This window comes from Mixophyes fleayi, chromosome 9 (genome assembly GCF_038048845.1).
Source record: "Mixophyes fleayi isolate aMixFle1 chromosome 9, aMixFle1.hap1, whole genome shotgun sequence".
Lineage (NCBI taxonomy): Eukaryota > Metazoa > Chordata > Amphibia > Anura > Limnodynastidae > Mixophyes > Mixophyes fleayi.
Genome location: NC_134410.1, coordinates 122,064,946 through 122,078,059, shown reverse-complemented (window position 1 = coordinate 122,078,059; position 13,114 = coordinate 122,064,946). Strand labels below are relative to the sequence as shown.

At 40.9% G+C, this 13,114-nt stretch overlaps 1 protein-coding gene across 1 annotated transcript in view; it reads right to left on the bottom strand.

Moving 5' to 3' along the window:
* Positions 1-13,114, bottom strand: part of LOC142101166 (uncharacterized) — a 91,843-nt gene that overhangs the window by 9,765 nt on the left and 68,964 nt on the right. Inside the window, exons 4-7 of the mRNA XM_075185418.1 lie at positions 8,131-8,241; positions 2,901-3,029; positions 2,126-2,209; positions 1,196-1,270 (exon numbers count right to left, since the gene is read on the bottom strand). Coding sequence (XP_075041519.1) covers positions 1,196-1,270; positions 2,126-2,209; positions 2,901-3,029; positions 8,131-8,241 — 399 coding nt within the window. The remainder of the gene's footprint in view (positions 1-1,195; positions 1,271-2,125; positions 2,210-2,900; positions 3,030-8,130; positions 8,242-13,114) is intronic.

Sequence of the window (13,114 nt, the reverse complement as noted above, 5' to 3'; positions counted from 1 at the left end):
ATGGGAAAGCGCTGTCTTAAGACATTACATAATATGGTCCATCTTTTGACTGATGTCCAGGTGCCCTGATCGTCCTTGGGATTGGCTGAATATTAGGTAGATTAGAAGAATGGTCAAGTGTGTGGCAGCTACAGTTTGATGCCAAAAAAATGCAAAATCATGCACTTGGATCTCAAAAACCCGAAGGCTAAATATAGTATTATTGACACTATAGTGGAAACTACAGAGGAGGAAAGGGATCTAGGAGTCACTATTTCAGGTGACATAAAGGCAGGTTAGTAATGTAACAAAGCAACGAGGAAGACAAGTCAGATGCTTGGTTACATAGGGAGAGGAATCAGTATCAGAAAGAAGTAATAATATCACTGTATAGGTCACTGGTACGGCCTCATCTAGAATATTGTGTTCAGTTCTGGAGGCCGTATCTCCAGAAGGATATAAATACATTACAGACTGTACAAAGATGGGTAACTAACATGGTGCATGGTCTACAGCACAAAACTTAAAGGCTAAGGGATCTTATTATGTATAGTTTGGAACAGAGAAGGTAAAGGGGGGACATGATAGAAACTTTCATACATATCAAATGTTATAACCAGGTGCAGGAGGGAAACATTCTACAAAGGAAGAGAAGTATTAGAACACGAGGACATGTACTGACACTGGGGGGAAGTAGGTTCAGAGGAAATGTGAGGAATAATGACTTCACAGAAAGGGTAGTAGATAAGTGGAATAGCCTCCCATCAGAGGTGGTAGAGGGTAATACAGAAGACCAATTTAAACATGCTTGGGATAGACATAAGAATATCTTTACAAAGATCTAAAGATCAATAGGGTTTGAGGATAACATAGGTTAAAAAAATGGGCAAACTAGATGGGCCAAGCGGTTCTTATCTGCAGTCAAATTCTATGTTTCTATGTTTATAAAATGTTCACACCTGATATTTCCTCCTTTGCAATCCATATTTAGAGATTGACTCAACCTGTGCCCTTTACAAACCCCGACAACCATTTAGACAAATTCTTATTTTAGGTTTTAAATACAGCGTCAAAGATTTGTTGAGCATAGACCAGTCATCTCATAATTGGATAATTCTATACTTGTTTCTACTTACACTATTATGAATATTTATTTAGAGAACTTGTTAGAATAATTGGTCCCCCCAAAAATATTAGATCCGATAAGGGGCTTTACCTTGTTCACACTGATCAGTTGAGTTGTTTCATTGTCCTGAATATAGGACCTGAAAGGTTCCTCAAAATCGGACATCTATTAATAAACAAAATACCAGGATGTGAGGTCAATTAAAGAAGAGGTAGGCATTAGTTCTATAATAATCTCTCACTTATATGGTGCCAACCAATTCTCGCAACGTTGTACAGCCAGAGACTTTTATTCAGGCACATCAGTCCCTGTACTCGGGGAGCTTACAATCTAACTGCCCTATGAGGGCCACACAAACACAACAAAAAACAATTTCTGAGTTGCTCCTTGAACAGGGTTGCCCTAGGCATGTGGCTAGTTTGTCTACAAAAAGTTAATACAGCCTTGGTCACTATGCGGAACCAGACGGTAGCAGCAATCGTGGTGTAGCCATTTCCCCAAGGGAAAAGTAGGCCATCAAATATGTTACTAAGCAAAAATCACCACATGAAATATAAAGAAATTATATCACATGTTCCACAATGTTGTACAATAACTATTATCTATCATTCCCCCTTGTGAGCTTAGTCCAGCAACACTCCATCTGGGACTTATCCCACAGACCTGACCACTATAAGGGCCAGGCTTGGGAACTTGCAGGCAATGCATTTGAGGGAGAGTGAGAGAAAGCATGTGATGGCTCTGGTCCAATCACGTGCTTCCTTTCCAGTGCACGCTCCCCTTTCAAATGCCCCACGGCCAAACAAGGTCAGATTGCCGGCTGCTCTTGTGCAAAGTGATGCAGCAACAGTCATGCCTAGTCGGGAAATCCAGACGGGTTGGGCATCCGAATTCTCAGGCCTACTCCACGGATCCCAACTTCCCAAAACGGCCCCATAAATAGCAAGAAGCAATAGGTTCTATTATAGTAGCAATACAGAGAAATGTTTTGTTTATAGTGTCACTTCTCTGACTTCTTACCTCTGTTGCAGACAGAACCCTGGCCAGTTGCTTCTGCACTTGTTCTGACTCGGAACAGCGTCGCTCGCGGGACGGCTCATAGTGCTGCAGAAATGACCATATACACAAAACTGAAGGACTCAATACAAATGTAAACATAACTGGACGATACTAATGTTAATAAAACATCGAAACGGAAGTTGTCACACAATAAATAAAAGACAGCCCCAGGGTTCCCCTAATACCGTTAACCACTTCAAGACCACAGGTCTATGTTAGTGATCCTCACGTCTGCTTTACCCAAGGAGAAGATCCTTTATCGAAGAAAAGTTTTGTATGCAGTGAAGAAAGGACAAGATGTTGCAGTTATCTGTGTACCCGTTTTGACAAATGTCACTTGTATGTTGTGCATCCTTGACAACTTTGGCACAAAGGTATCCGGGAGGGGAGGTCCATCATGGGGGCATGACCATGTGAATCGTGCCGCTAGGCCCTGTAGCCTGTCAAACTTTGCAAATTTTAGCCTATCATTCTGGTCCCGCCCCCACCCACTTCACCAACGAAGAGGGCAGGCTGCAGGTGGCTGCCCTGCTCTCCTGGGAGTTCAGGAGAACTTCCAAAAATTCAGGCGTCTCCCGGACATTTCAGGAGTGTAGACAACTATGTGTAAAACAACGGAAGTAGGCCGGTACTGTGAAAGAGAAGACTGCCCTCATGTTCAGAAAGATAGACATGGTGGATCCTACATTAGGAACATCTGCAAATCTCACTTCCAATTAAAAGTTAAATGCTATACCTTCGCTGGAATAATTGCTCTGATGAACTCATAGTCTTCCTTCTCCCAAAACACTGGTGAGTGGTTGATATACTTTCTCCCCTCATGATAACTAGTGCCTGTGACCAAGGTCTCTTCTGTTTCATACGGCTGATGATTTAAGAGGAGACATCAGAAGACAAATATTAGCACAAAATCCATTGGTGGAATAGGGGAGAGCCGTCAGTATGTAGGGTTTACTAGAATGATTGTCAGTCCATTATATCTGCCATAATATAGAGGCATATATGTGTCACCAAATCGGACATAGAACCCATAGTGTGTTCGCTGTCCACTACACACACTGTCATGAGGTTTACAGACATTTTTACTTAGCAAGTACATTTTGCAGGGTCCATTTAAACTTCGACTATTATAAACGGTGATATAAAAGACCACTGAACTTAAAATACAAGTTGCCTTATATAAAAAAAAGCTACTAAAAACAATAAACTTGGGGTGTGTGAAAGAGGTAAGATAATTTTCAGTAATAACGTCATCTAGGCACAGTGCGCACAATGGGATTCTGGACGCACAACTATCTTCCCCTCGGCAGTATACTAGGGAATATTTATACATCTTGGGCCTGGTTCATCCTTGGACATAATGTGAATGCATCTTGCATATAAAAAACCTTGTACGCACATTCGCCCATATTCAAATATAAGCGGATCTCAAGATACGTATCCATTTAAACATGGGTAAGTACGCTCTGGCTATACGTTACTTGCCCTATGCTAAAAGACAGAGCAGACTGCAGAATATGCACGTGCATAATTGTAACATAAAGTCCCGTCAGAACGCATGCAAAAAATAATTTTTTTTCTAAAATAAATTTGCAACTCTTTATACTAGAATTATTAACAAAAAATATGTTGTTTTTTTTCTTATTTAATTTTTTGTCCCATGAAATACATAAATCAGAATGTTCTTTATGTGTACTGTACATAGATGTTCAGACATGATACATAAATGTTCAGACATGAATTGCAGGCACTCGAGTTCACTGGCGTAAATCCCGTTCTGGTGCATACGCAGAACTGTTTCACCCAAGACACGCCGCGCAAATGGACGTACGTCCAAAGAGGAATCAGGTTCCTTATTTGTAACTGTGCTACATGATAAAACACACAGTATTTTAATTATGTGCAAAATAATAAACTAATTTGCACCCCTTGCTTTGCAATATGGTTTTGTCCAGAAAGCTTGAGTAAGAAAACTTACTCAATTTTTTGCTTCACTTTCCTTAATGAATCAGGCCCAACGTGAGAGTGTGAAGAATGGGTGGGTCATAAAGCAGATGGTGCGGTCTGCCAATAAGGCTAGTGCAGGATAATTTAAGCCCACCCCCAAAAATCTGATAACTGAATGATTCCAGGTGTTTGCAAGGGGTTATTAGGATGTGTGTGTGGGGAGAGGGGGGTATTGGACATCACTCCCTGCCACTGCTTAAATTGGAAATTCATCCTATTGAATTCTCATGAATGAGATTAGGATCTTGGGATTTATATAAAGTTGGGAGACTCCACTCAGGAAAGAAGGGGGAGGGCAAACACTAATTAAATAAGTAGAACCATCTTCTCTGCACTGTACAACCTTGTTATCCGTGACGACCCCCTTTAAAATTTCCTCATGGGAGGACCCCAGTCCGGGGTTATTTTCTTCCACTAATTTTTATTCTCCCCATTTTCTGGCCTTGCTATAAGAAAAAATTGACCCTTCCCTGAATGAGGGTGTCACCAGCATATTTAACGGTGTACGAATCCACACGTCCAGGTGTGTCTGTGATCTATGGAAGGTGCGCAGAGTCTAGAGATTAATGGCTGTCATGTATAGAGCTCAGCTGTCACTACTATTACTGATTACGTGCTTTACTGGGCCTTGAAGAGCTTTAAACTTCCAAATTGTATTGTTACAAATGTTTATAGAGTGATGTATTCGATACCATGAGGTATCTTTTGAACCATGTCACAATGACACATACATTTCCATGTTACATATATAGTTGCGTAGGTTGTAAGGTTGGAAAAAAATATATAGGTCGATCAAGTCCAACCTCTCATTAATTCTAATTGTGTTGATCCAGAGTAAGGCAAAAAAAAATCCCCAATAGGGCAGATGGCAATTTAGTCTCATGGGAGGGACAAACTCCTTCCACAGCCTGAAACTGAAATGTAGATAAATTCCCCGGATCAATAAACCCCACAATGACTTCTACTAATTATAGCTACAGACACACTTAGTGAATTGACGTGGTAAGAAATTCCACAACTTAACCACCCTTACAGTAAAGAACCCTTTCCTATGCCGGTCATGGAACCTCCTCCCTTGTATACTTTATGGTCTATGGTGCGAAAAGTCAATTAGACCAATGTTTGTATTGACCTTGGAAATATTTATACATATTAATTAGGTCGCATCTTAAGTGCCTTTTCTCCCCTGAAGTAAACAAGCATAGTTTGTTTAACCTCTCTTTATAGTTTAACCCTTCCATTCCCTTTACTAATGTGGCTGCCCACCTCTGAACCCATTAAAGCTCTCCTACAGTATGTCCTTCTAACAGTTTCGCAGACAAAATCAAGCAATTGGCATCGTAGTGTGTGGGCTAAGTATGAAAGCGATGCCTATTGATCATTATTGATCGTGTCACTCGAAAGATGACCTCAGATCGGCCTGCGTGTGCGGTCATCTTCCGGCCCGATTATCAACCCTCACTCAGTACCGAGGAGCCAAACCTTTGGATTTCGTTCAATTTATCCACTATGGACCTGATTCGTGTTGGGACCTACACCAGTTTGCGTAACATTTCTTGTGTGACGATAGCTCTGCGCATGCCCACAAACAGACCTTTCACCAATGAACGCAACTGCATGCCCGAATGCAAATGACACTTATGACTGTGCACATCTTGATGGGCGGAACAGGGGGACTACTGCAGACCGTCCAATGAAAGGATGCCGGCTGGTTCAAACAATTGGTTTCAACCGTATCACTTGAACCAGATATAGATCAGGTGTAAATGCTGACTTATACCGATGACTGACACGGCATATAATTTATTTTAAAAACTACACGTATGCGTGCCACTATCTATCACAGAACACGTGTGCAAGTAAGAAAGACTATAAAAATGCATTGTATGTACACATAGGCAAACAGAGGGGGTTTTTCCTAGTGCCTGGAAACCCCCCCCCCCCAAGCCTGGGGCACTGTATAATTGAGGTGGCTGGACCCTGCCCCCGCTTCAAATGGCTCTGCTTGAAAAGGGAGAGCTGCGTGCACTTAACAGTAGTCCACATAGCATTGCCCATGTATATTATGGGGATAGGAAGAGTTGGAGAGCAGCCAAGCACTGTCTAAAATTATAGCTACGCCCCCATGCATGCTGGTCACGCCCACTGGCGGCTTGGTGTGAAAACCCCCCTCTACAAACCCTGCGTTTGCCTCTGGTACAATAAAAGCATCTTGAGTTATGTATAAACAATGTTCAAAAATATATATATTTTTTTAACAATCCATATTTTTATTTATGATTATACTGATAAGAGTTGCTAATTTATTTCATAGTAGAATATTTTTAATGCGTTTTGATGACATTATAGTGCACATATGCTCGTGCGTATACTGCAGTCTGCTCTTCTGTCTACAAGTAACGTTTAGGCAGAGCTTACTTACACCCCGATACAAACTGAAACGCAACTTGAAAACATTTGGAACTAGGCTCAAGTTCCATGCTGTTTGGTTTTTTTTACTCCCGTTGTCATGATTTGCCCATGAAAGAAATTGGGAACCAGGGTGGTTAAGTTGTGACATCAAAATCACCTATACATCAGCTATCCTGTGGTAAGACTCAGCAGCCACGGTGAGGACCAGAAAGAAAATAAGAATATCAAAGAGAAATCGATACAATGAACATAAACCCCCTAAAGTTTGCTAACCCCAGACAAGGGCCTAATTTACACATGCAGACAATACAGCTCCGGCTAAAGAAAATTGCAAAATGAAAGGGTGAAATAAAACGGAGCGTTGCTAGTTGGTTATTCACAGGCTGTACCGGATCCAGAATAAGGTTTATTGTTCTTAGAGATTATATGATGTGACAGGCTGAGTTCTATCTTTCAGTACCTCTTGTGTTGGGTGTGAACAACTCCTGTCGGTGGTTTATATATAAATTACTAAAAATAATTTGGTTCCATACATGAACATCTAATACAGAAAAAACATTCCTTGTACTTTACTCATCAATGCTCCTAATTACTTTATATTTGTCTCTAGTAATTTGAAGTATTGCTGTTTCTGAGGTTTGGGAGAAGCCGTTTTCACACCCAAAACAAAAACTGTTGGGCAACTCAAAGGTGTGATTCCCACTGTGACATCTTCTATAGTATTATTAAGCCTGGTGTGTGAGATACTGCATGCAAATGTCAACTTACTACAGTGGAATATACAAGGGAAGAGCTTTATACATATATATTTACAAGTTCAAAACAAAATCTGACTTTATCATTAATAACTCCCCAAACGGCATGGATATGATGAATATAAGAGACCCACAGTGCCAATGGACCGAGGGAACAGAGAGGGGGAGGTCCGACCACTGGGTACGTTCACTAGTGGCTTCTTTCAGACACGTCCCAGATCATTTTCGTTCAGCGGGGGCTGGCGACTTACAGATCAGTTTCTGCCCACTATTTAATCTTAGTCAAATCTTAATAACAAGTGTGGTTTTTTTTGCCACATTAAAGTCTCTCTCGTGCTAGACAATGTTACATTAACCACATTGAATGCGTGGTACATGGGTAAAATTAACCTTGTACTGAAAAACATGTGCAATGTCCAGCTCTACTTCTGGCAGTGTGCATTGCATCACCCTGTACACAACCCCAGCCCAGGACATATAGGTGGTAGAGAGAAAGGAGAGCAACTAGACCCAGCACTAGTGCATATGGCTGCCTGGTTGAATCCAGGCTTGGAGATGGCACGGCTTATGGCATTTCCTGGTTTGCTCCTGTGGAGCCAGGTCCTAACACCATTGTAAACTCCCCAATTGAGGTAGTTCCACCGCTTCTAAAAGACTGTGCAGCCCTCCCCTCCCCTGCTCGGACACTTCCCTTGCTCCCGGCAGTCAGGACAGCTGGGAGTTATGGCTTTGGTGATGCGTCTTTATTTTTGGAATTTTCAGTATTATTTCAGTACCAACGTGGACAATTACCTCGCTGTAGGTCACAGTGTCCTCTTCCACCCGGCTGCTCCTATCCGGGGTGATAGCGGTGGCTCTTGTAAAAGCTTCACTCCGGTCACTGCAACCCTTTATTACAGGCATCTATAGAATCAAAATATTTTTTTAACAATTGGTTTATGCAGCAGTTCAAGTGTATCCTTCTATATATATGGATTTATTCTTTTGTAAGTGGGATATGGCCACAAATCCTCCAAAGGGAGGTGGGGGTGGAGTGCCGTCATGTTCGGGATGTCAACTGCTAGGGCACCCCAACCCTTCTATTAGACACGCCCTTGATTTGTGGTAGTGGGGTAACCACTTGCTATGATGAGCGGGGTTCATCCCAACTTTCTGCAAGTTAGGACAAATGTGTCGACCACAGGATGACAGGGACGTCCCCTCAAATCAGGACAGATGGAGGCATGTAGTACTGTACAATTTTATTTATGAATTATAAAACTATAAAAATAATGGACTGACCTATAAATACGTCAGTTCCTCATTGTCCTAATGGGTGAAAATTTCAGTAAAAACCATATATTACAATTTGTCCCTTTCTCTTTAGATTGTAAGCTCTTGTGGGCAGGGCCCTCTTCCCTCCTGTTCTCATTACCTATAACTTTTGCTACACTGCGCACCTCCTCCTTGGGCTCCTGGACCCAACAGCATTATTTATTAATCAGCTACTGCACTTTGATTTAATTGATAGCAGACCCATTAATACTCGGGGAGCCACAAATAATTTCTTCTGTGTTCTGCAGGCTATATATTCTAGCTACTCCTTGAGGACAGGTGGAGAGTGTCTTGGTTATATAATTTAGAAATGCAGATATAAACGTACAAAGGAGAAAACACAAACTTTTTGTGGTAGATGTTTTAAGTTTCTGTCTGGGGAAGCTACTTCTTGAGTCTACTTTGTATTTGTGCTTTGTCTGGAAGACAAAATGTAGTATAAATTTGTGTTTTTCCAGTGATCACTAAGAATCTCTGAATGATCTCTTACATCATCATCATAATTTATTTATATAGCGCCACTGATTCTGCAGTGCTGTACAGAGAACTCACTCACATCAGTCCCTGCCCCAATGGAGCTTACAGTCTAAATTCCCTAACATACACACACACACACACACACACACACAGACTAGGGTCAATTTGATAGCAGCCAATTAACCTACCAGTATGTTTTTTGGAGTGTGGGAGGAAACCGGAGCACCTGGAGGAAACCCATGCGAACACGGGGAGAACATACAAACTCCACACAGATAAGACCATGGTCGAGAATTGAACTCATGACCCCAGTGCTGTGAGGCAGAAGTGCTAACCACTGAGCCACGGTGCTGCCCCATCAATATTTAGAGTCATTCATAATAAACTATTTACTACGGTAATCCCAGTGGCTCCCACATTCAGGAAGCTCGTCAAACCACCTCCCAGCCAACAATTGAGAATGTAAAATAAATATAAATCTGTATATTTCCCATTTATCGCTATCAGCGGTGTCCATGCACCTATTACAGTAAAACAATCGTCCTACATATCCATTGTCCTTACTGGAAATTTTTCATACGATGTTGCTTGCTGGAAGAAGGCAAAGAGACTGGTAACGTATTAATCCACTGGACTGATATTGTGTCCTGACACATTGTGACACGTTTGGTCATGTCATTGCCCTCAGTTACCATGGAAACCAGGTGACTGATAGAACTGCTAACATGTAGCAAGATTAAAGATATGTAATCGCCCAACCTGTCCCACACTACTGCATTATTTCAACAATAGTGCAATAGACGACCAAGATGTGCCAACTTCAATGGGGCAGATTTAAGTAAGAGCGATGTCCCGAGGGAACCTGCCTCAATGTGTCCTGTTACCGATTTTACCAGTGTCCTGAACACTGTTGGAGGGAGGTGACAACAATGTTATCATCTATTATCATCTTGAAATATTCTACACACCTCAGAATATAAATATTTCCCTATACAGTGACAACGCCTGTGCTGAAGGCTTGTTTTTTTTTTTTTATGAACCCTTCCTTAAAGGGAAAGAGCCCTGTTCCTCCCATAGAGCCATAAGGCCCCTTGCGGGCACAAGGGTCTTCGGACCCCCCTTTGACAAAGCTATGGGGGTCCCTTGACATCCTTAGAGTGCAAGGGTATCCAGGCCCACCTCCCCTGTAATTCTCAGGTGGGCCCCTTTTTTCTCCGAGGTTGTCCGAAGCTTCCATCAGAGAATTGGGTCTTCGGCTGCCCCAAGAAGTAAGGAGCATCTGATGAGTTGGGGAACAGATTACCCAGAAGGGTCTCTCCCAAATGCCTCAAAAAACACAGTGTGACAAATACAGAAAAAACATAAAAAAGTGCTAAGTGCTGCTGGACAAGCTCCCACAGGTAGATGGAATTGCCAAAGAGGTTATTACTGTCTTAAAAAAAATTGTAATCTTCTCCCCTGCAATAGTGCAAATGTAAATGGTAGATAAGTAATGCGGATAGACGGCCACATGGCAATGTTTGAAGTACAATCCTCTAGAGAGGTAAATTTACAAGCAGCCAATCAAAATCATCATATGTATTTGCACCAGGCCTGCAGCACCCGCTAGAGATCTACCTCCTGATAGATAGGGTTAGCGGTGTCTTCATCCATGTTTATTTGAGTCCCACTTATATGAACACACCCTCGCTGTGCTTTACCTCCTCCGTTCCACCTCCAGGTGTAGGGAGTCTTAAATTTAAGAAACAAACCACTCTTGTTACAAATGTGTGCATATTTTTTTTGTACACATGAGTACTATGAAAATAAAAAAATACTCCAAAAAACATACATCTAATAAGCCCCATACTGTACAGCATAATATCAGTACAAAATGCTGTATCTGGGTACAGTTTGTGGTCTAAAAGGATGAAGTCAGAGAACTAGACCTATTGAATTATAATATGAAACAAGAATTAAGTCCGTAAAAGTGTAATATCTGAGACTGTGATAAGGGGTCTGACTGCATTATTTGGATGTCCTTGGTAAGCACCCCTGGTTTTATAATTTTGGATTTGGCAACACTATGAAAGACTCTTTCACTCTCCTGTTATAGAGTCCTATGCTTTAGTACAGCAAGATGTTATCAAGGATTTCTGTGGCCAAGGACTTGCCAATCCGTGCGATAAACTGCATTCTGTTTTACAAGTCACTTATTTAATGAATGTGACACAGCTTACTAAGTACAAATGTGTCTTTAAATTTGACAACCCTTGTTATGACATACTTTCTTCTTTAGAAGTCACTTATGTAATAAATCAGACACATCTCACTAAGTAAAATGTTTCTTTGTTTTCTTGTCAGCCATGTGTGTTTACACTTAGTGAACATTAGACAAATCTGTAAGAACAATTACAAAGGCATGCATTCCAGAGTAAAGTACTTACCCATCGATCACTTCCTTGTAGTTGTCATCACCTCCCAGGTGTAGAATTTACATGTACAGCACAAGTAGACAAACCACTTTTCCAGTGAATGTCATTGTTTGATAAAAGTGTGTATGGGCCGGGACAAACCTGTATCCCATTGCAGTGCCCAACACACAAAGGAACTAAAGTTCTGTCTGATAACAGATACGTATAAAGTGTATGTCATCAAATGCAGAGAACTATATAATAATCTTGCATAATGCAATATACCTAATATATATAGTACTGAATGGAAAGATCACTGAATATTAATACGAAATAGACACTGGAATGGTCTTGGGAAATCCACAGCCTATGCAATTATTTTCCAAGTCTACAAAGTAGTGATTCCTTTTTGGTATCATCACCTGTTAAATAATAAACTCTACAGCACAGAGAGGAATCACTTCCAAATAAATGTCACACTGAGTCAGGAATATGTCAGCATGGACTAGGCCAACAAGCATCCCATTGTTGTGCCTTATAGTTGGATAAAAAGGGTATTCTTGTTTAGAAGAAATGTTCAGCAAGGTCGATATTTAAGCCCTTTAATATGACAAAGACAGTATGACTTTAAGATACACACAGTACATTACCATCCACTAAGATACCTTCTGATCTTGTTTGACTATAACACGGGTCAGAAAATCCTATAGTTAAAGATCTTTTTTTAACATTCTATTTTTAAATTGCAAGTGAATGTTCAGCATGGTTTTACATCTTCAAACATCTTTAAATGATTGGTCCTGCAACTTCTACTAAACAAACTGTCATTCATGAACTGCAAACTCTAAGGACCTAAATGCTTTTGTGAACTCACTCATCTGACAAGCACATTTCAATGTACACGTCCCCTTCACCATCTTTGGAAACCCTCCGTACATTCAATCTGTGCCTAGCTTTGCTGGTAGGTGAATGCACATAAATAAAAACAGTAAAATCACGATACTGGGGTCCAACCTACTAACACTTTATAACCACCCTCTCCATTCATTTAAACTTCTCCTAAAATATTTCCAGTTTAGCTTCATTTAGGTCTTAATTATATTTCTATATTATTCATTATATCACATGAAACTTTTTATTACATTGGTCGAAGTGCGTCTAGAAATGCGTGATGTCATTTGAAGTGGTCCTATATATCGTGCAAAATGTCTCCCAAGTATTAAGACGAGACCCAATTTCCGAGACCTCAGAAGCGGAAAGGAATTCACAAATTCAGGTCCTTTTGAAGGCCAGACTATGATGTGTGCCTTCCAAAAAGCTCCATTCCACTGCTTTCATTTCTGCTTTTAAGTGCAAAACTTGGCATACTGGGGCACCTAACGTGCACTTAGCCAGGAATGCCCTTGTGCCGCCTTATTCTTACCATCAGCCGATGCCAATGTTTGCTCCCTGGCCTGCAGAATTTCAGGCCCTATAATAATTCTTGCCCTATAAATATAAATGATATATATATATATATATATATATATATATATATATAGAGAGAGAGAGAGAGAGAGAGAGAGAGAGAGAGATCCATATATATGGATTTG